At 44.3% G+C, this 22,484-nt stretch overlaps 1 protein-coding gene across 1 annotated transcript; it reads left to right on the top strand.

Annotated features, from left to right (window-relative positions):
* Nucleotides 1-7,999: 7,999 nt before the first annotated feature.
* Nucleotides 8,000-21,666, top strand: sfrp1a (secreted frizzled-related protein 1a). The gene is made up of 3 exons (XM_070904311.1): nt 8,000-8,522; nt 11,958-12,038; nt 19,782-21,666. Exons 1-3 carry the CDS (start codon nt 8,000-8,002, stop codon nt 20,105-20,107), a joined length of 930 nt encoding a protein of 309 aa, XP_070760412.1. The 3' UTR covers nt 20,108-21,666.
* The last annotated feature ends 818 nt before the right edge of the window (nt 21,667-22,484 follow it).

Below are 22,484 nucleotides of genomic sequence, written 5' to 3' on the forward strand. Positions count from 1 at the left end.
GTTTATTGTCGTGCATTGCAGTTGCAGCATTACCCTACATAATCGATCGTGTGAAAAATGTCTCTTAATTTGTTATGGAGAGAGTGGGGTGGTGGTTGGGGGGGTGGGGGTGGGGTGGCATTTAGCTTGTGCTGTCACAAAGGCTCATTAATTGTAATGTTTATGCATGTTAATGTTAGCCAGAACACCCTGTGAGCCCTGCTTTGTGTCAAACGGACAGCATGCATCATGGGAGAGCCTGAAGGGCCGGTGTGTGGGTGTATGGGAGAGCTGAGTGCTACAGAGCCCATCTCTGTGTCCACAGCACGGTGTTCCCGGTGCGTTCAAGAGGCCCGTCACTGCTTTCACTCAAGTGGTCCACCCACCTCGAGAGAGTGCTACAAAGATGGAAAGTTGCTAAAAGGTCCCGCGTAAAGCGCCTCCAGACTGCTATCCGTCTCAGCTGTAAAGACTTTTCTCGAGTCACGGTGTTTAGACGTGAAGTCAAAGTGGAACACTTAAAATGGAGAACAGAGTGTTAAAGCTTTATTTAACATGTGAAAATAAACCCATTCTATAAGCCCACATCACAACACATGAAACTCATGTCACATACCGCAACAGTGAGCGATCACTCCGTCATTGTAAGTGATAGACCGTAGAGGGGCGAGTATGCTTCAAACAAAGTGCCTGTCAGGTTGTCGAGCAGCGTCTGAAACCCCCCCCCCCCCCCCCGACACTTTTCCAATGTCGGGATTGAGGAGGCTGCTTTCGACAATTTTTGGAACTTTCCAAAATCAAAAATCTGCCGCGCGTATCCCTCTTCACACAGCGAAATACACAGCACTGGGAGCTCGGTGGTGTACTTGCGTCTTGTCATACAAGAGGCAGCATGGCATTGGTTGTGGCTAGTTTCAACGCTAACGCGATAGATGCCTTTATTTTCGGATATTCCCTCAAAGGTCAGCGCTGTCACCGTGTATTGCAATTGATTAACAGTGAAGATCTGCGGGTCAAAGTTGAACTCAGTGGCAAAGCGTCCCACACAACTGTACTGTCCACTGTTTGCAAAGATTCCGTTCCATTTCCGCGTGACATTTTTGCTGTGAATTATGATGCCTGGCCCTAATCGCATAAAACCAGCGCTCTGTCCAGAGAAAGGCGGACTCACCACCATCAGATGTTTTTCCTCGTGGTTGATGGGCCAGACTGCGACGTGAGAAGACATCTGATGTCACCTTGACGCATTTCTGAACACCGACGATCACTTTTTCCAAGCGGCTTTCCTTCCCAGCGCCATTTGGATCCCCCCCCCCCCCCCCCCCCCCCGAAAGAACAAATGCAGCCATGTGCCATGTGCAGCTCTAAACCTTTGAATAGTTTGGCTGATTAGGACTCACGCTGAGTGAGTGGAAGATAATTACCCAATTTTAAATTAATACCATAAATTACGATGATGAATGGAGCGCTGCTGGAGCTGAAATCAGGTCCACGTAATTATGCACAGATGGATGACTTTCAGCTGAAGGCCTCCTCTCCCAACCACATACACGCAGTCGCAGCACTTCCTTCACTGTGATGTCTCAGTTCCCGGTGCTCAATGTCTTTCAAGGTGATTATTCATGATGGGCTTCTCATGGGCTTTTGGCTAGCAGGTTGGAGAGCACATATTCAATCATGATGAAAGGGTTTCATCAATACAGCTACATAACTGCAGTGGACGTGGCCAGCATCTGCAGAGGAAGGCTGGCTCCGGACGTAGATATCTGCCAATTGAAGAATGGGACGCACATTTTTAAAGTGGGTTGTCCTGGTCTGCTTTCCAAGGTAGTGTGGTTTTTGCAGAATTGCAGTTTCAGAAGTGATTCTTGCACAGCGCACCAGTGTATATATATATACACACAATATATAGCGTGAGAGAAATGCAAGGATGTGTTTGTTTGTTTGTTTGGCTTTCACTTCTCCTTCACACAAATCAATCTGTCACTTCTGGCTTGCAGACAGAAAACATGCGGGTGAATAAGTGATAAGCGCTAAAGAAGCGGACGCGCTGAGGTTTCGCCTGCGCTTCATCAAATCCACCACCTCGCTCATCCACCATGACTCAAAAGCTCCTCTTTTCCACTCCAGATCGCCAGCGGTTAGTTAAACTATTCATGCGCAGACGTGACTGTGAGAGAGAGAGAGGACACCCCGAGTCAAGTCTGGGAGAATTTGCTGCTACCCCCCCACTGAGCAGTAATGCTGCCGCCGCCCCAGCACGAGGTATGAGTTATGTGCGAGGTATTTTGGCTGCAGTCTTCGAGCACACAGAAGCATCGTTAAGCTGAAGGAGCTGCAGCGTGTTTTCTCCACGCTTTTCTTCCTCCCTCCTCGTCTGCATCCAAATGTCACAAATTGCCCGCATTAGTCATGGCGAGAGCGGTGCACCCAGGCAAGTCATCACAGGCAGCCCAGCGCCAGGGCTCGCCGTCTCGCGAAAGCTCCCTTGCATGGGCACCGCTCGCTTTGATTTTAGATATCTGAACGGGTGGCAGTAGCGGGGGGAAACACGTGGGGCACTGGTGGCTTGGGCAGCGCACCTTCTTCTGTAATGTAAAACTGTTAACAGAACGGCTACAGGTGGATCATCGCTGCCCAAACCTCTGATATGGATTAACGTACAGTATCAACATGCATCTACTCCTGGAAGTCCTGTGTTCTCTCTGCTCTGAGGAGAGGAGAGCTTCAAAAAATCTCCCATTCAACCACATGGCACCTCTTTGGACCTCTGTTCATTTGTCTTTGTTTCAGTTAGTAAAAAGTCTTTAGTCTTTACCTTGCATAGTGTGAGCCTTTGCTGTATCTGACAGTAGATCAGCTAAACAGTTTTTTTTTTGCTAGCCTACTGCTTAGAGCTTGTGTCATTTTCAGGCTATACTGTCAAGAACAGATAAATATTTTGAACTGTAGCTTCAGTATTTTGACCTGTTTCTGACAAACCAAGGCTTTTCCTAACTCCCTTGACCATATACAGTAGACATAACAGAACTAGTACCAGTGCTCATTACTTTAGGCTTCTTCAAAAAAAGACAGCAGAGGCAATTAAGTGTCGGCTCTCCACCACTGCGCCGTAATTCGCTTCTAGTAAGAAACACATTGCCTTGTGTTGAAAGAGTCCATTTTCAACTTCAGGTCTTAAATGAATCATGCAAACAGCCACTTTACACTCATGCGTACAGGGGATGCTGGCTGAAGTTTGGAGGACTGCAGGAAGAACTCACTAATTACAGGATGTTTCTTTTTTTTCATGTCATGTCGCTAAACCTAAACCTAAACCTATGAACACGTGCTGGACTTAGGACAAACACAGTTTTAAATATTGCTAGAATATTGCATGTTGTGAAAATATGAATGTGGTGCATATTTTATTTCAATTGTGAACAATTCTCTCTCTTTTAGCACAGTTTATTGTTTGCTGACTGATATTGTATTGGATGTGGTCCTCCAGATCCACGAAAGACCATTACAAACCATTACAAGTAAACTGGTCTTGATGAGCGCAATCGAGTGGCCCTTTAACAGAAAGTAGACTCGAACAACTCAATTCAATGACGGACAGACTGCCCTCTAAGTGTTTTGACCTTTTGAGCTGTCTTTCATGTAAAAGTTGCAGAGACCTGGTCAGTTTTAAATAGCCGTGATCAACTTCTCAACTACTTTGCACTTACCATCTGGTTGCATTACTCAAGCAAAAAAGCAAAACAGGCCTGCGTATCTAATTGGCTGTCAGCCAACGAGCTTGTTGACCACCCACGCGTCAGCCGAGCTACCACAGTTGCTCCACTGTGCAACAAAAGAAAAATGCACGTGGAACACTTCATGTGGCATGTGTTTGTGTCTTTTGTGCACCATATGAGTCATGTCGTTTCAGTGTCAAGTGATACACATTTAGAGTTGCTTAGGCTACTTAGTGTCAGTTTCATTTTTACGTGGTTGTTTTGCTCGTCCCACCGCACACAGGGTTCCCCCTACCCCGACCCCGATGACAGAAAGAGGGTTTCTTGTTTACGTGACTGCAGGGAAATGCAGAAAGCTGACTGTAAGGTAATATTACTTACCTGATGGATGACCACGTATAATAACGATGTATCAAATTTGAATGTGAAAATGATGTGACTAAGTGAAAAGGGTCGCTTGTTGTGCTGAACCTATGGCGAAATTCCACCTGAATCTGCAGCTTCATGGCGGGTTTCAGCTCACTCTTATAGTTCCCTCTCACCGCTCTCATGGTGTCGTTTTCTGTTGGATACAGCTGCTCCAATGTCCGCCATAGGAAAAGAGGTCTCAAATGCCATTAGACAACCTGACAGGGACACCGTTTTAAGTATATTGAAGCCTTTAGGAGAACTCAATCAGGCCAAAGGTCAATTATACGTTTTTCACAGTGCTTTCACACTGGCGCAATCCTGGAACATTCCAAGTGGGCTAACTCCGACTTTAGCCTGCATATTCTTAGCCCCAGGGTGTGAAAATCCTAATAGCTTGAAGTAAGAGCGACAGGAGATCCACATGACTTCCTCAGGAACACTGAAAATGAGGTAGGTCAAAGGAAAGTTCACTAGATTGACTTTCAATCACCTTTACAACCTGCTCACGGAAAGTCAAGTACACATCCCTTCATCGTGAGGCGCGTCTCAAGAGAGTCTGGAGAAAACAGAATGAGACCAGTCAACAATATTCCGCTGAATAAAATGATGCCGTACAGTGCGAGATTAAAGCAGAAGGAAAAAGCAATGCTACACATGCTACAGTCTGCGGCTGACGTCGTGCTCTGGAGCAGGTCCAGTGTTTAGCCGGCGCCCGCCGACGGCAGATGCTTAATGACATACATGTTCGTTCTGCCGGGCCCAAAATGCCCTTTCATGGCAATGCATGCACATGAACGCCAGATTGGGACTTTAAACACGGGTGAATGTAGATGGATGGCCCGTCTTTGGGGAACTCTGTCCTCCCAGCGGCCTGGGAGTCCAAATATTTAGTCTCTCTATTGTTAGTCACTCACTGTTAAAGCGCAACGTTTGGAAAGTGAGCGTGGTAGTGATAACAGTCACATCCACGCCGTTTGTTTGCAGAGGCTCCTTTTTTTCTTTGCCCTCCGTCTCTCTGCCGTACACTCATGTGGAAAGTAAGTGCAAAGCTCTCCACTCGCTGCATTTCTTTGTCTCGCTGAGGTTTTGGCTTGATTCTGGTCCCTCTGGTGGTTTTCTCTTGCAGGCCTATCACTGCTGACAGGAGGCTTCCTCATGCATTTGAGCAAAGCCAGGTCCAGTCTGGAGGGAAAAAAAAAAACAAAAAACTCCTGTCTCCTAAATTTGAAGTTTGCTTTAGCAACCATCTATGCACAGAGTGTTGTTGGATGCCATCAGCCCATAAACCAGCCTGTCTGTGTAGCATCGCCACAAACACAGCCCCCCTTATTAAACCATCACTGTTTATTTGAAAGGTCAACAGAGGTGTCGTCTTTAAAGTGCTTTGCAGAATCAGCTGGCCTTCTTTTCAACACTCATCACCGCTTTGGCATGCGGATTGCTTGGCAGAGGTCTCAGTTAATGGATCACTTAACTGATGAGCGATCTCAGGTTATATCATTTCTTTCACGTCGCCTCGATTCTGGTTTGATTATAGCTCCCGAGATGATTTACGGCCATTTCTTTTTGACACCTGCATTTTCCCATTTCAACTTTTGCACCCTGCAATTTACAGCCCATTGTTGTTTACGGGGTGCCATCCGTCACCATCCACCCATGCCGCATAATGCATTTAACATTCTGCACGCTGTAGCAGAATGTTTCCCCCTGGCCTAGGCTCAAGAAGCGAAAGAAGGGAGAAAATGTGGAGGTGAGCGGTGTCCTCTGCGGCGGAGACAGCTGCAGAACACATTGATTTGATAAATAAGCTGAAAGGTCTGCGTTTGCTGCGTCCACACTTAAAATCAAATTAAGTGCTTTGTTGTTGTTGTTGTCTTTTTTTCTGTTGCTCTGCAAGGACCGTTACCAACACAATGGCATGCAAATTGGCTTCCATTTAAATAGAGGGATTTCACACCTTCGGCCTGCCTTATCAGGGAACGGGGGCGCAGCAGGGAGGAGATGGACACTCGGGGCTCAGCAAATTGACTTTAGCCTGTAGTGTGTAATTAGGTTGGATAAGGAAGCACTTCCCCAGCGTTTGCATGTCCAGCGAGGCACAAACAGAGCTGCATTAGATGCACCAACCCCTCTCTGATAAGATAATGTCCACAAGAACCCCCCAAGACAACTGTTCATTGTCAGACATGACTTGGCTCGGCATTTCAGAACTTAAGTTTGATCAAAGCAACTTGGTGGTCTACATTCTCTTGCAGGGAGAGCTCACTTAATTTTAGTGAAAATACCATTTCCTCATTTTATTTGGTGGTGGAGGGGGGGGGTTCATTCAACATCCTCAGAGACTGCGACACATTTTGGGAACCACCGGAATGAAAGCAAGTCCGAGACCCAGTTTGTATTGTCATAACATCTGAGTCACAGAGCCAAGCATCTCTAAAACATAAATACCACGCAGTCTTTAAAAAGCCCAGAAGGAGGTTTAACAAAACTTTCAGATCAGAATCAGAATCAGAATCAGAAACTGTTTATTGCCAAGTAACATACATTACAAGGAATTTGCTGTGGTCTGAAGGTGCTATTGTTTTGATAACAAATAAGTAGAATATAAAAGCTAAAATAACAATAAGAATAAAAATAAAAATAAGATAAGATAAATAACAAACAGTGCAGTGACCAGAATAAAGTAAAGTGTCCAGTAGGGGGTGGGTGCGTTAATGTAACGCAGTGGGGACAGGGGTGATGTACGTTAATATAACGTATAGCTTGTGTTTGTGTTCTGGGGGGGGGTCAGTGAGAGTTTGTCAGGTTGACTGCAGAGGGGAGGAAACTGTTTTTGTGGCGGGAGGTTTTGGTCCTGATGGACCGCAGCCTCCTGCCAGATGGATTCATCTTTACCGGAATCCTCGAAATATTTGTCTTCTGCACCCGTTTCACTAAATCAAAACGAAGGCGTCAGGTGGAAATGACTATCCTTTCTGTTGGTCTATGCTGGTGTTACTTTTAGTCCTATTTTCAAACAAAATGATGGAGATATGCCTTTTCACATGGCCACTCAATTTAACAATCTGTTTCATGATGCAGACAAAGGATTAGCAAGATTGTATGTTAGTAGGGGCTATCCTTCTCATACATTTTCTTGTAGGGATAATTCTAATTAATTTAGTGTTAATTAAAGGAGGATTGTCTCACTTTACTTGGGGGTGGGGGTGGGGGGGGGGCTCCTTCATCATCCTCATGTGGTTCCCTGCACCACCCTTGGGGAACTGGAATGTAAGCAAGCCCAGTAATTGCTCCACAATACACTTTTATTCTGCACAACTTGCATAAGAACTCGTATATTAACCACAACCTCAGCTTTATAGTATATGCGTGCCTCCATTTGCCATTGAGTTTTTTTTTACTATTCGGTATTTCGTTTGGACAAAGGAAGTACACGCAGGGGAGAGACAGAACAGAAAGAACAGGAGGGGTGTGGAGGCTGCTGCAGAGTTTTTACACACTGGGTAATTAAGCTTTTTGACTGACAGCAGAGTGCCAAAAGGCGCAGACGCGCTCCGATTGGCCGGAGCGCACTTTACAGCCTCCTCTTGTTTCCAAGCTGCGCGCAGACGGAGAGCCTCACCTCCCAGAAAACTCTCGCAGGGAGCCAGACGCACCAGAGGAGCGCGACGGAGCTGCAGCCAGGGGAGACAGCTCGTGGACTTTACCCAGACCAGAACCTCGACGCGTTTTACGCACGCCGACCTGCAGAGCTCAGCCTCTCTCTCTCTCTCCCCCCCCGCCCCCCTCCCCCAACATTTGCTTCTTGTTATCACTCTGAATTTCTTCATGAAGTGAGCGTTGAAGCGCCTGCCTGAGCTGCATTCATTTTATTGTCGCAAAAAGAAACCATGAGGTCCGCGTCCGAGTCGTTCTGGGGGATGATCCGGCTGGCTGTGACAGTGGCGCTCATGTCAGCGTGCAGGGCGTCAGAGTACGAGTACCTCAGCTGGAAGTCGGACATGTACAACGGCGGGCGCAGCTACGGCAAGCCTCCCCAGTGCGTGGACATCCCGGACGACCTGCGGCTCTGCCACAACGTGGGCTACAACCAGATGCTGCTGCCCAACCTGCTGGAGCACGAGACCATGGCCGAGGTGAAGCAGCAGGCGAGCAGCTGGGTGCCCCTGGTGCACAAGAGCTGCCACCCGGGCACGCAGGTCTTCCTCTGCTCGCTCTTCGCGCCCGTCTGCCTGGAGCGGCCCATCTACCCGTGCCGCTGGCTGTGCGAGGCCGTGCGGGACGGCTGCACCCCCATCATGGAGGCGTTCGGCTTCCCCTGGCCGGAGATGCTCACCTGTGACAAGTTCCCCCAAGACGACGTGTGCATTGCCATGACGCAGCCCAACGCGACCGAGGCCACCAAGCCGACAGGTAACTCACACTATGAAGCCTGGCTACAGGGCGTGCTGATGGAGAGGGGACAGTCTCTCTGCTCAGGCCCTTTTATGCTGCTGCAAAAGCGGTGGCGGCCCAAACTATATATTGTCGCTGTGACTGCAACCCATTTGTCTTTCTTTATACTGAACACTGATTCATCAGAAGTTGCTAAAGCCCAGGGCAGTGAGCAGAATTATAGAAATACTGAAGTCATGAGCCCATGCCCCCCCACCACCACCACCGAAAAGTTGAACCAGATTATGTGTATATACTTTCTGTAAAGGTCTAAACTCTGTTTCTAAGTGGCCGAGAAGTGTCTCAATTTAAATATATTACACATGTTAAGTGTAAAAAGACTGTATGCTATAGAATGACCACCATGTCTAACTTAAATTTTGGAACGTAACCCCCCCCCCCCAAATTCCCAGATAAAAAAGGACATGACCTCAGCGTCCTCCTTCCAGAGCTTGTGAAGTCTTGAAATTGTTGGTTTAGTCTGACTAAAAAATCAGTGACATCCAATTCACCAGGAACTAAAGTAGAAGCAGGAAACAGCAAATATTAGGTGTTTGTTCTTTTCTTTGTCTTTGGTTGATAAATGATTCAAAAGATCAGTCCGTTTTTTGAAGTTGTTGGCAATAAGTTTTCTGTCAGTCGGCGACAATGCAGCCATTTGGGATTTCTTAATGTCACCAAGCATGGGCTCCCTAACTCAGAGTGACTACCTGGCTGAGTAAACAAACAGCCAGCGCTTTTGCCACTGTGCAGAAGTCGACACCCGTTGCAGTTAAATGGGCTCGAGAATGTTGTTTCAGGGGTGAAGGTGTGTTTGCAGATGCAAATCCCAACACAAACAAACCAAACTCAACCTTTTGGGGGGGTGGGGGGGGGGATAGTTCGCGAAACCCTGGATTTGATCCCATCTTAACCACGTGCTCCTCACAGAAAGTCTCATGTGACTACATTTTCTTCTCAGTCTACAATCTGCTGCATGAACTCCGGCTGCGTTGTGAGCGCGCAGTTGCTTGCTGTTGACTTGGAGCAGTGTTGTAATGTCGGAAAAGCTCTAACAGATGGTAGTCATTTATTTCAAGGTGTTTGTTGAACTGGAGGACAATGCTGGGAGGACGTCCAGCACTGCAAAAAGTGAATACCTGCATGTATTAATCCCCGCTCTCCACCGTGCCATCGCTGACAAACGCACTCAATCCGGCAATAAAGGGGGAAGATGAAGACATGATGTGAAAAACACACTGCTCAAGTAATGTGTGTTAAAAATCCCGTCTGGAAGTGAGCAGAGGGCCAGCGGTTTCTAAACAAAGCTCCCAAGGACATGGCAACCCCCCCACCACCACCACCACCACACACGCACACACACACACACACACACACACACACACTCATTGGGTTATCATCTATCACTAATGGCTCCTTGGCTGCAGATTCCCCAAAACAGTTGGGACTGTGTGTGTGTGTGTGTGTTGGTATGAAGCAGAGTCAGACACCTCATGCAGCATCAGTTAAGGGGCGGGGTGGGGGGGTGGGGGACATAGTCCAGAAAAAAGAATATCTCCCCTGACAAATACCAGAGAAACCCTGAAAAATGCACAAAGGCAACAAGTCTGGGGGAGCTGCAGCTCGGGCTGGTCGGGGGAATAGTCTTGGTTTGAATTTCAGCTTAGGCTCAGTGTCCCTGCCGGTCGCCTAGGTGAGGCGCACGCCGGGGAGGGGAAAGTACAAGCACCTCATTTACTTGTAACCATCAAGCGGAGGGGAATTTCCATCATCACATCATCACCTTACTTATATTTCAATCTTAAGCTGTAAATACACCACTTGAAGACATTTCTTGTCGGGCATAAATGGGGGGACTGTGGATCTTCCAGCAATTACACAGTGCTCACTGTATCTGTAGAGTGAACATGTCTCGTGTGTGTGTGTGTGTGTGTGTGTGTGTGTGTGTGTGTGCAGAGGGGGGGTGGGTGTTACTGACAGACATGGTGGTATGAACCAAGGCCCGTTCGTTTTTCTGGAAAAGACTCCCCTTTCAGGGTTTGGGGGGGCGCACACAGAGCTCACCTGTTATCGTTCGTTGTCAGCGCTGGAGATGAATAAAGCCGGCGATCTCCGGCCTGGACACAAAGTCTGGCCAGTTCGAGCCGAACCCGGAGGGTCAAGGAATATCGTTGTCTGCCGTCGATGTTCTCGGGGGGGGGGGGGGGGGGGGGGGATGGTGACATAAAAGACAAACAAAGGCAGCCTAATCTTCTCAGCCGCTCTCCTTAATGATTGTTAATAGAGGTCAGCTAACAGTGCTTACCACGCCACTGCTGAACACAGGCTGGTGATAATTGATTTAAAGGAAAAGGGGGCCCCGCGACTCTGTAAATAGTGTCTGTTTTCACAAGCCCTTTACACCTCGGTGTTACTTTCACAAGCTTTCGTCAAACACATGTAATGGACAACTGGCAAACGGAGGGGAAACTATTTGTTTTCCTCTCCTCTTCCTCCCGCGCTCGATCGATCCAGTGACATGGAAATGCAGTCGGTTTGAATTAAATGCTGCAGGACGCTGCGAGTCGCATTGCAGGTCCAAGTTTGTTTGGAAAGTAAACTCAGCTGTTTGGCACGAAGCGATCATTTGCGGGTATTAGAAAAAATTGAAAAATCGTGTTGGTAAAATATTCACAGATATGCCTCTAGACTGAATTACTTTTTGGCAAAAACACATCTTGGCTCTTTGTCAGTCGGGTTTTTGTCTTCGAGTGGGCTATTGTTACCTTTTTTGGGGGGGGCGGGGGGGGGGGGGGGGCGTGTCAGAGCATTTCTTTAAGCTTGGATTGAATATCATTACCATTTATTCCTTCCACATTTCTAATACATTTTTGGGTTTTTTTGGCTTTAAAGGGGGCACGCATATCGCTGGTGAGCATTATGGAAAGATCCTTTTTGAAAACTGTCTAAATGTAGCAGAGAGTGAGGAAGAGTGTTTACTGCAGCTCTTAGTTACAGCTGGCTATAAAAGCTGAAGACATTCCTCACTGAGGTCAGGTCATCAGAGCGTACGAAGCCCGAGAGACCAGGCGATTGACACCAGACACTAGATAGGATCTCTGCATGCAGGGAGAGGTGAGGCGTGTAGAGATTTGCAGGATAAATCAGTAAAAATTGGAATTTAAGGGCAGTGTCGTGATTCCCTTAGGAATGTAGTTTAACTCCCCTTCATTTTAAATGACAAATGACTGTTTTGTTTCCCTCTTAATTCTTTCTTTGTTCTTTAAACCACATCCCAAATGGGTGGCGATGTGAATGATTCCAATGTAAATCCAAATGCGAATGCTTCATTGCTGGTATCATTGCAACTGTCATTGGATATTTTACCTCTTTTCTACTGATTTCCAAACCGTGCCTACCTTCTTTTATCCACAGGTTACTCTCCCATCTGCCCTCCATGTGACAATGAAATGAAAACAGATGCCATGCTGGAGCACATGTGTGCCAGCGAGTTCGGTAAGTTGTCCTCCCAACACCCATAAACATGCGAAATACTGTCCACACTCCCCACTCTGATACGCCTCGACATGTATCACAGCACGCCGTGAAATCAGCAGAGCAGCATGAGATTGCATCAATTGCATCTTCCGCCTTCAAGCTTTAAAACAGTCCATAAATTCTTAACAAAGTATGTAAGGCTGCATTTTTCCCCGAAGTGCACCCTCTGACTGACCATACTTGGCCATTTCCACCCCAGTGAACTCTATAGAACTTGTTCCATGCCAGCATTTGTCTTGGTTAGATCAATGAAGCTCTCTGTTTTTATGTAAAAGTTACATGTGAGGTTTTGCCTCTCAGTCAGATGTGCCGGTCCTGTCTGGTTTGGTAGAGGATGATGTTCTGTGACTAATGAATTGGGGTCATTAAAGTCTTTATGTGGCAGGTCCTCGCAGTAGTAAAGTGGGATGTTTGTTCTGCTGTCTGGGCGAACCGTTGTTGCAGAATGCCCTCTGCACATGGGGGATAATCCCCATTAAATGTCTTGCTAAGTGATGTACATAATAATGAACCATGTATTTATTTTTCTGTAGTAACATCTATTTCAAACTTTAAAATCCTGATGGAATAAAATATATTTCAAAAAAACTTTATTTTAGTTGACGCTTAACCTGTGTTGGTTAATGAGGTCAGTGGATGACAAACTCTACCTATGTACACATACATAGAATTTAGCAACAATTCGCTAAATTCAATTTGGATCTGTTATGATGTGTTCAAATTCAAAATACACAGTGTGTAAGCGCAACATCTTGTAAATTCACTGTCCGTCTGACCCACTGCATGCCCTGTTATCCTCTCAGTGAGTTAGCCTGTTGTTGTCGTCTTTGCTAATGCTAAATGGATAAAATGTGCGAGCTGCCGTAAACAAATGGTTATAACGCCAAACTGTTATTTTCTTTGGCATTAGTGGTGAAATACATTTTTGTATTTGTGAAACTAATTTGTATCTGAAAGCGGTTATGACTTAACAATGGGTCAAATTAGAGTACATGAACAGTGTGGCAGTGTGAAAGAGGTCGCTGAACCCACTGAGAATCATCACCTCGATCTGCCGCTCTCCTCAACTTTACGGAGCTTGATAGCGAGTGTTAGCTCATTGTTTACAACAATACTGTTCTGGTTCCCTCTCATCGCTCTCATAGTGTCATTTTTAGTCACGGCAGGCAGCTGTTTCCAGTGAAAAACCCACTGTACGTTATCTTCTCGGTTAATGTTAGTGAATTAGAGAGTGAATATTCATCAGGTGGGCAGAAACACGACTCCAAATGAATGCTAATGTTGCGCTGTAACTGCTGGATGGGTAAATAAGCAACTGTTTGCTAACAAGGTCACCATATCAACTTAAACAGTGATGATACGTCAAGGTTGTGTCCGCAATTAATTTCTGCTGCTCTGTTAAATTTCAGCAGCTCCATTTTCAAATTGACAACCACGCAATCACATTTGGAAGGGGTTTCATGGCCTCGAGAGTCATGTTCTTTGGCTGCCAGCGGTTATGGAGTTTTTGGAATATAATCAAATCTAGAGAGACATGTTGCCAAAAGGGAAAGTTAGGGAATTTGAGAACATTTCTGTACAAGTCAAGGAATATTTGGGCATTTTAGAGATCACGTTCGTCAAAATAAGACAATGCATGTTACGGTTGGTTTCACACATTCATTTCATTAGAGCATCTTCAGTCCAACTGGACTGGAAACCAGACTGAAAACATCATTAACAAACCAGGAGAGAAGGAACATCTTTAGCTGATGGGGCACTTGATTTAGCTGTGGAAATTTGGAGATTTTGCGCGAGGAACCGAGTACAAGGCATTCGAAGCTTTGAGTTCAATTAAAAAAACAAACATCAACTGAATTGCAGTTATGATGACTTCCAGGAATAATATGTGCATGATGCAGACAAGATGCAAGATGTTAGGCTTTCATGTTTTATTCGCTGGCTGGACCAAAACTTGTGGCAGCTTGAATTCCAGGTGCCATGCCGAGCAAACATAGACTGGATGCACATTGGAAACAGACTTTCTTCCAGTTCTCAGGAAAAGTTTAAAGTTACATTTGTTTAACGAATTGCCTTGTTGTTTGTGCTGCGGTGATGGGACTCGCCTTTTTTCAGTCTGCGTCCTGGTTTGCCAAGAGGAGAGTGGCACATTATTGGCTCGTTTCATCTCGGATGAAGACAGATGTTGTTTTGCCTGCTTGTCATAAGCCCCCTAAACAGCTGACATGTGAGGATACACAAACAGATTTAGTATCAGGCTGAGGAACGAGACACTGCGCTGCTTATGTTGCAGGTTTGAACCCACAGGGGGCCGAGCTCCTCTGGAATGCAACAAACGTTGCTGTGAGTCAGTGTGGCATCTGGGCTGATTCCAGCGGGTAAACAACTAATGCACAGCCTGACAAGAGATAGCATCACTGGTTATATCACCAGCGAGGCTAAAGAGTGGTTTCTTGCTTTCTCCAGTTGGCCGATGGAATTCAGCTTTGGTCTGAGGAGAAAGCTGCAACTATAAATATATCTGACAGCGGCAGAAGCCAAACATGAGTTAATGTCTTGTCTTGAGGAAAAAGAAAACATGCAGATGGGGGAGGAAAAATCCCAAGCTTTAATCATGTTGTGTTTTATCCCACTGACGAAAGATAAGACCATCATCCTGATTGCATTCTGCTAGTTTTGACTTGACTGGAAGTGGACGGACGCGATAGGTAGCGGGAGCTTTACAGGCAGACCAGCCTGGCTTGTTTTGTTTGGAGTCGACCACCAAATAGATATGATAGATATATTTCTTGCTCTTCTCCGCGGAACACGGGGGATGAAAAACCGCGGAGAGGCTTGAGGAATGAATCAGTGACTTGCACTGAAGTCTTTATTAATCTGCGCGGACCAATCTTGTGTAAAATATCCCCACCCTGGCAATGAATTAGCATTTTTGTCCACTGGAAAGCCTCACTTACTGGAAGTTGCGAAAGGTCTGTTCTCAGTTAAGGTAAAAGCTAAGTGTGAAGTTGTTTTTTAACGCCCTGCATAATTGCTTCCCATCAGTTGCACAAGTGCATTTGCCATTTCCATGTGGTTTGATCCTGATAAAAGCAGAGAGTGCCGCGGCAAGACAGCTTTGGACTTAAGGTGGTTGGATGTGAAGTTGTTCTGGCAGAGGAGGACAGATTCTTATAAGTTAGATGTGCGTTTTCAAGCAAGTACATCAGAGTTACTGTAACAAGTCTCAGTTCTCAGCCTGGCACTTTTAGTCTTCGTTTTAGTCGCTAGGTCTGACATTCCTTGATTTCTCCGAAATCCTGATGAATCTCCCAGCAAACACACACACACACACACACACACATCCTATTTGCGGCACTCAGCTGGTAACAGATTTACAGCTCATCCCACTCAACACTTTGTTCCCACCGCAATTTATCTCCCGCGTTTAAGGTTTTACGGTACGTCATTGTCCCAAAAAAACTCCAGCACCCTTCAATTACATCTCTCCCAGGCCTCAGACAGCTCACTTTGTTGTCGTTGCCAAATTGCTCCTTCCCTTTGCTGATGCAGGAAACAACAGGGCAGCCCTGCGCTGGAGGACGGATCACTCCAGCTTATCGGATCAGTTGGGTTTCCATTATTGTTAACAGGGAGCAGTGCACACCCTCCTGCTGGGTTTATGACACCCTGGGAGCTGGAGGTCCTGTCTGGGCCTCTGAACCGGCAGAGGAAATCAGGTCAGGGGTCAGGGACCAGAATAGAATTGAAAAGAGTCCACCAAAAAATGGGGAAAAAATAACAATAATGTACAGTCAAGGGCTTAAAATTAGTTAAAGTAGTTAAAAAGTTATGATGTCCGCTGACTTTGCTAATTGGTGGAATTAGAGTTGGGTGGTAATTTGATGTTTTTGTATACTGACTTTCAGTAGAATTGCTTTGTTTGAAATAAAATTCTGTTTTTCACATTAAACAATTCCAAGCAAATTGTAATCAAAACGTAGTAAACTGAGGTTTTTGCTTCACACATGAGGAGTTTTGTTGGATGTAAAGAACAACAGTGGAACACAGCTCATTGCATTAAATCAGTGGTTCCCAACCTTGTTTCTTCTGGTGATCCCTTCAAACAAAGCAGTTCCACCGCTGACCGCTCGTTACTGGTTGCACATGTCTACTGGTTGCAATCAGTTTAATCGAAAAAGGATTTGTTGCCCCGTTTATTTTTAGAGGTAAAAGTGACTCAATAATTCAAATAAGGCAAAGATTAGAGGAAACGGTGAAAAAATAAACACCATTTTGTGGACCCTTTCGACTCCAGAACCCTTGGTGGGGGGGTCACAACCCCCAGGTTGAGAACCTCTGGATTAAATATCAGTTTAAGTCATTCATATGCAGCAGTGGAAAAAGAATTCAGATCATTTACTTACAATTAACAACACCAACCTATGCTATACACTATAACACTATAAAATATACAGTGCTTAACAAATGTATTAGACCACCTGTCATAAAAATGAGAAAACACAAATATTTTAGAAATCTGTCAAAAACTTGTTTCAAACTAAAACTTGTATTGTTATTTATTAGGCAAATAACAAACTGGAACAACTAAATAGTCCTTATTCACATATGTTAACCAAAAATCTTAATATTTTGTATGACCTCCTTTGGCCCTGATAACAGCTTGCATTCTTGCAACCCCAACAGGTAAAGCAAGTAAATAACTGTAATTTGGCATCTCAATCAAAAAATGATAATGTGCTTTACTATTTTTTCTGCTTTTTTGTAAAACAGTAAATTTGAGAATTCACGGATAACAACAATAATTATATTTTAGCACTAAAGATATCATTTTGATTAAAGAGCCTGGCTTGCACATACTGGTGGATTAACCATTACAGAAACATCAAATATTTTGGTAATCGGCAATACTGTTAATTTAGGGCAGTGGTGGCAAACACCTTACACTGGGTGGTGGTCTAATAAATTTGTTAAACACTGTATATGCAAGTAAAAGTTTCATTCAAAATGCTGAAATGAAGTATCATCAACAAAATGTACTTCAAGTTTCAAAACTAAAAGTACCGTTACATTACATGTTACATTTTTCAGTATTTTTCCCAACTTTTTTCCCTTTTCAATTGCAATAAATGAAACAATTGAGAAACAATCACTTTTTTTTTCATTGAATTCCTCAAAACCTGTGTCCACATAGCCTACGACGAGGGGACACAAGTACATATTGGTATCTAGCAGTCAGGTATGAGCAGTCAGGTAAATATAGTGAAGTAAAACAGTGGAATTAGAAAGTAGCAGAAGGCGGCAATACAAATTGAAACGTGATCCTGCATACTTTTTCTTTATTACGATGCTTATGGATACTGGAGAATTATTTTTATTAATACCCTTAAAGTGATTTCTTGCAGCTCAAGCAAGAATGTCATTGGCTGGTCAACCAAATCCCTTTATTCTCTCAGCACAATGGCTTTGTTCCCGCCACACCGGTGCAGGAACAATGGCAGCTCACCGTGTGCCTGAGCTTTACAGTTCATGTCTGACGCGTCCTGTGCGAGGAGAACAGGAGCACGCAGAGGCAGCACCACCGAGGACCACCTGCTGGACGGATTTTCAATGTTAAAAGTGAAAACAGTTGTTTAAACATCCCCCTGCTCTACTTCATAGTTGCGCGTGGACACAGGGACAGTTTCACCAGCACTGTGAACAACCAAACAGTTCAATTGTTCAATGTTAACTTCTTACTGTGCGCGGTTGCTGAGGAGATTAAGCCCTCAAACAACACGAGGTGCAAAGAAAGTTCAGAGCGTCAAAGGATTATCAAGGATGGAGGATTTATCAAGACGTCCTTTCAGGGGTGGGCCAGGCCTTCTCTTTTATGACTCACTAATTATGAATGCTGCCCATTTTGATTTCACTGAACACTAAGCCTCCTCATAGAGACTTTTTGAGAGACTAGAGACAGAGGATAAAAGTCTTAATCCCTACCATGTGCACCCTTAATACTGGGAAAAACAGGGCAGCTCTTTTTTAACACTTTAATTAGCGGTGGGAGATATGGAGCGCAAAGGAAGAGATGAAACGTTTGGAAGTTTCTTAAAGTGCCAATTTGTGTTTTTATGTCAAGCTCGATTCTGTGGAGAGTGAGTGGAGAGGGGATTTGGTGTCTAAAACGCAGACAGCAGTTAGTTTTATTAGTCCAGATCTTTGCTGGAGTGTGAAAATGATTCATGCTCGATCAGGCTGTTCCCCACACTGTAGATCACGGGACTTCATCTCAGCCATGACTCGGCGATTTATCCCGACACCAGCTCTGTCAGTTCCATTGGACATCATCGTGTCACAAGGTCGTCCGTGCCACATCACTGTATGTCAGTGGACAATGAGGGGACGTAATGCGCGGAGGCACATGGAGACTTGGACCACCAGAAGCCTGACTCGTGCTCTGTTTCAGAAGGCGAGCTGGAGGAAACAGTGAGATTAGAATGTTAAATAGAGTTTAGTGAGTGTTACGGTCAATCTGAGAAACAGCCTGAGGTTCATAACGAGGGTGTGCACCGATTCACTGTCGCAAGACAATTCTTAGCCTAAAACCCAGTGTTAGGAGGACCATACTAGGTTTCTTAATGTCCTGCTCAGTACATATCTTGGTCACAGTTCTATAAAAAACGAACTTAAGTGATCGTTATCAGAAGAGTATATGTTAAAAAAAATCTGCCACTTTTAAACTCTCAATTGTTGATATCTTGGCCTCAATAATCCAGTCACAGTCGGATTATAGTGCAATGTGGTGCATTTTGAACAAAAACACAAATATATTGTCCATTATTTTCCTTTGGTGCTCCTGTGTCACTTGGTGACAATAACTTACATCACTTGTATAAGGTGCAAGCTATGTTAAGTGTGTGGTATTTCATTTTCTAAAGTTTGAAGTCTTCAGGCATAAAAATGCTGAAATACTAATATAAGAAATAAGAATTTTCAGGTATTTACTTTATTGGATTTGCCAAAAACAGACATTCTTTTTCTGGCTACTTCATCCCACCATTTTCCAGAAAATCGATTATGTCACATTATATATGGGTAAAAAAAATGACATATACCAGGATATGGAGTCCATATCGCTCACCCCTATAACCATGAAAGGGATAGTCTTGCTTTGAATAACACCAGCCACCTACATTTACTCAACACAGTGAAGGAATATGCCAGAAAGTTCTTATAAAGCACTGGGGCAAGTAATCTTCCACAATCTAGCAAATGCATGGTGTTAGTATCTATGTATTTGTTTATATTCCGTATCTATGTATTGTGTGTGTTTGGTGGCCATCAGCTGTTAAGGTGTGAATGTGTGCAACTGGGTGAAGTTGAATGGTGCACAATCAGAAGAAATGGGCAAAGAAGAGGAGTGCAGGCTCAAACCATTTGATGTAGAAGAGCAGGAGATGTGGATTGACTTCAAGAAAAGACATTAAATACCTTTACAGAATCACATAAGCATACTTTGTTGTTCCATGAAGAGATAGTGCTGACTTGCCACTGAGACCCGTTATCATATTGCATTTTGCGGTACATTTTTGTATTCATAAAACATTAACTAGCAGTCTTGAGAGGCCACAGTGTGATTAGACCAAACATTATGTACAAGAACTCGTCCGCCTTTAAGCATGAGGTAACAGTTTTTTTTCTCCTTTTCTCCACCGGCAGCCTTCAAGACCAAGATCAAGGAGGTAACGCGAGAAAACATGGACCGCAAGGTGATCCTGCAAAAAAGGAAGAAGATGTTGAAAGCGGGGAACCTGAAGAAGAAGGACTTGAAGACGCTGGTGTTGTACTTGAAGAACGGCGCGGACTGCCCCTGCCAGCAGCTGGACAACCTGGGAAACCAGTATCTAATCATGGGCCGCAAGGTGGATAAGCAGTACCTCCTCACGGGCATCCACAAGTGGGACAAGACCAGCAAAGAGTTCAAAAAGGCCATCAAGAAACTCAAGACCTACAAATGTCCCACCTTCGAGAACGTCTTCAAATAATATAACCCCTCCCACGCCTCCTTTGGTCACATCTCATCCTACATATGAACTTGCACAAGCATTAAAATCCCAAACTTTGCTTTCTATTGTCCTGTTTATATATCTATATATCTTTGTATATTTACAGATATACTTTGAAATGTCCATTAAGTTTTAGTTGAATGTGCTGAGTGATGACTCCACAAAAAAAGGATTGCCCCCCCCCCCCCTCACGCTTAAGAAAAGGACATTGTAGTAAAAGCCCTTCCTCACTGAAATCATTTCCACTATATGTATGTAGATACTTTGTTACACTCTTTCAGTCAACAGGTCAGTGGATTTTGATTAAATGAATAGTTGGACGTGTTGGGAAATGCGCTTTATTACTGAGAGTTAGATGAGGAGATTGATACCACTCTCATGTCTGTACAGTTGATATGAAGCTAGAGCCAGCTGATGGTTAGCTTAGCCTAGCATAGAAATTGGTCGCATGGGGAAACGGCTAGCCTGGCTCTAGTCCAAAGGCAAAAACCATAAATTGTTGTTTTTACAATTTGTTCATTTTGTACAGATTAAACAAATGAAATATAATGTGTTAATTAGCATTCTTTAGAGGTGCTGGTAGGTGGACTTCTTTGGACAAAGCTCGGCTAGCTGTCTCCTCCTGCTTCCAGTCTTTATGCTAACGTAGGCTAACCGTCTGCTGGGTCCAGCTTCACATAGCGCCGAGAGAGACACAAGAGGGGTATTCTCATCTAACACTCAGCAAGAAAAATGTTCAACTATTCTTTTAAATCTCTCTCCTTCTGATCATATAATAATAATAATAATAATAAATCATATAATCGATGGTGAGACTACAGAATTGGCAGTTGCAGGTATTTCCGAGCTTTAAAAGCCACACTGTACAGAGCAGCTCCACACAGGGTTCCTGTTAAATAAGTTATTGACAGAAGCATGAGAGAGTGCTGCCGTCAGCCGATTGTTCTGTCAGACTAAAGACTGCACTACCAATCATTTTGATAATTTCCTTTTGTTTTCTTCACTTCATTGCTACATTTCTTTTTGTTACTTGAAAAATCTTAAAGAGAATCGTAACCACCAATCTGCATCGTGAGATAGCCTGGTAGGCCTGTGTGGCAGATTTCTTGATTTCTTTTTGTGCGTTGTCACCTGACATTTGGCTAAATGTTTTTTTTTGTTGTTTTTTTTTAACCACTTTCCTGTCTCTCTACATCCAGTCTAACTGCAGTAATCAGTATGCCTTGATAATGGAAAACGCCTTGTAGTCATACATGTGTAAAAGTGCAAAAGTTATCAAAGTGCAAATATTGCCAACCCTGTGTTCTGGCTTGTTTTGCTCAAGTGTCGCTGGTCCGTTTTAGCACTATTTTGTTTCAGATTTGATTGACAGCGGTGCATTGCTGCTTATTACATGTACATACAAATTTTACATAAATATGGAAAAGTGAATGCTGTCTCTTATCGTATTTAGTTTTCTTTCATGGATTGAAATACATGGCAATGTTGGATGGTTGGTTGGTTGGTCCACCACTTTGGTCCAGTGAAATATCTCACCAACTACAGGGTGGATTGCCATGAACTTGGGTGCAGACATTTATGGCTCCTAGACAGTGCATTCTAATGACTTTTCTAATCATCACTAATCATCAATACTAGAAAAACTAGTGACATTCCCGCCAGCCTCAGCTGCACTCTATCTTTCGTGCTAATCAGCAAGTTTGTTTAGCATGTTAACATGATTATATGACTTCACAAACCAGCAAGTCTACACAGAATCCAAAAGGCTTACAGTGGAAGGGGTTGTCATACCAGCCAACATCAACATGTTAACATTGTCACTGTGAACTAGGGTTGCCAATGTGGAAGAGCAAGGGCCACCTTGCCAGCGGCCCCGTGCCCGGGGAGCAACCCTACTGTGAACATGTTAGCAAGCTGATGTTAGCATTTAGCTCAAAGCAATGCTGTCCCTAAGTACAGCTTCACAGAGCTGCAAGTGCAAGGCTGGATTACCAAACAGGCAAAGCGGGAAACTGGCCGAATGCCCCAGAACCTCAGGGTTCCAAAGGGTCAAGGTTGTGGAGGAATTTCTTTGCAATGATTTGATTAATTATGAATATGTTAGCTAAGTTGCCCAAATTAAAGCACATAAAAGCTCTGTTTTAAAAAGTTTAATATTTCAGTTGATATCAGGCTTACCTAGCACATGGCATGTCTTAAATGTATCTTTAATCAAATGATCACAAACTAACTGACCAATTGGAAACATAGTGTGGCATCATTTTTGGTCACCCCACTACTGCTGCTTCAGTCATCTTGACAACTTCCTGCATTGCAGAATACTTTCAGGCTATATCAGGGTCTGAATGAATGAATG

The sequence above is a fragment of the Enoplosus armatus genome, chromosome 4 (assembly GCF_043641665.1).
Source record: "Enoplosus armatus isolate fEnoArm2 chromosome 4, fEnoArm2.hap1, whole genome shotgun sequence".
Taxonomy (NCBI): Eukaryota; Metazoa; Chordata; class Actinopteri; order Centrarchiformes; family Enoplosidae; genus Enoplosus; species Enoplosus armatus.

Excerpts from the sequence above, each read along its gene's own strand:
- sfrp1a (XM_070904311.1), top strand. The coding sequence starts at position 8,000 with ATGAGGTCCGCGTCCGAGTCGTTCTGGGGGATGATCCGGCTGGCTGTG. Across the intron at positions 8,523-11,957 it reads CGAGGCCACCAAGCCGACAG|GTTACTCTCCCATCTGCCCT; the intron begins GTAACTCACACT and ends TTTTATCCACAG. Across the intron at positions 12,039-19,781 it reads CATGTGTGCCAGCGAGTTCG|CCTTCAAGACCAAGATCAAG; the intron begins GTAAGTTGTCCT and ends CTCCACCGGCAG.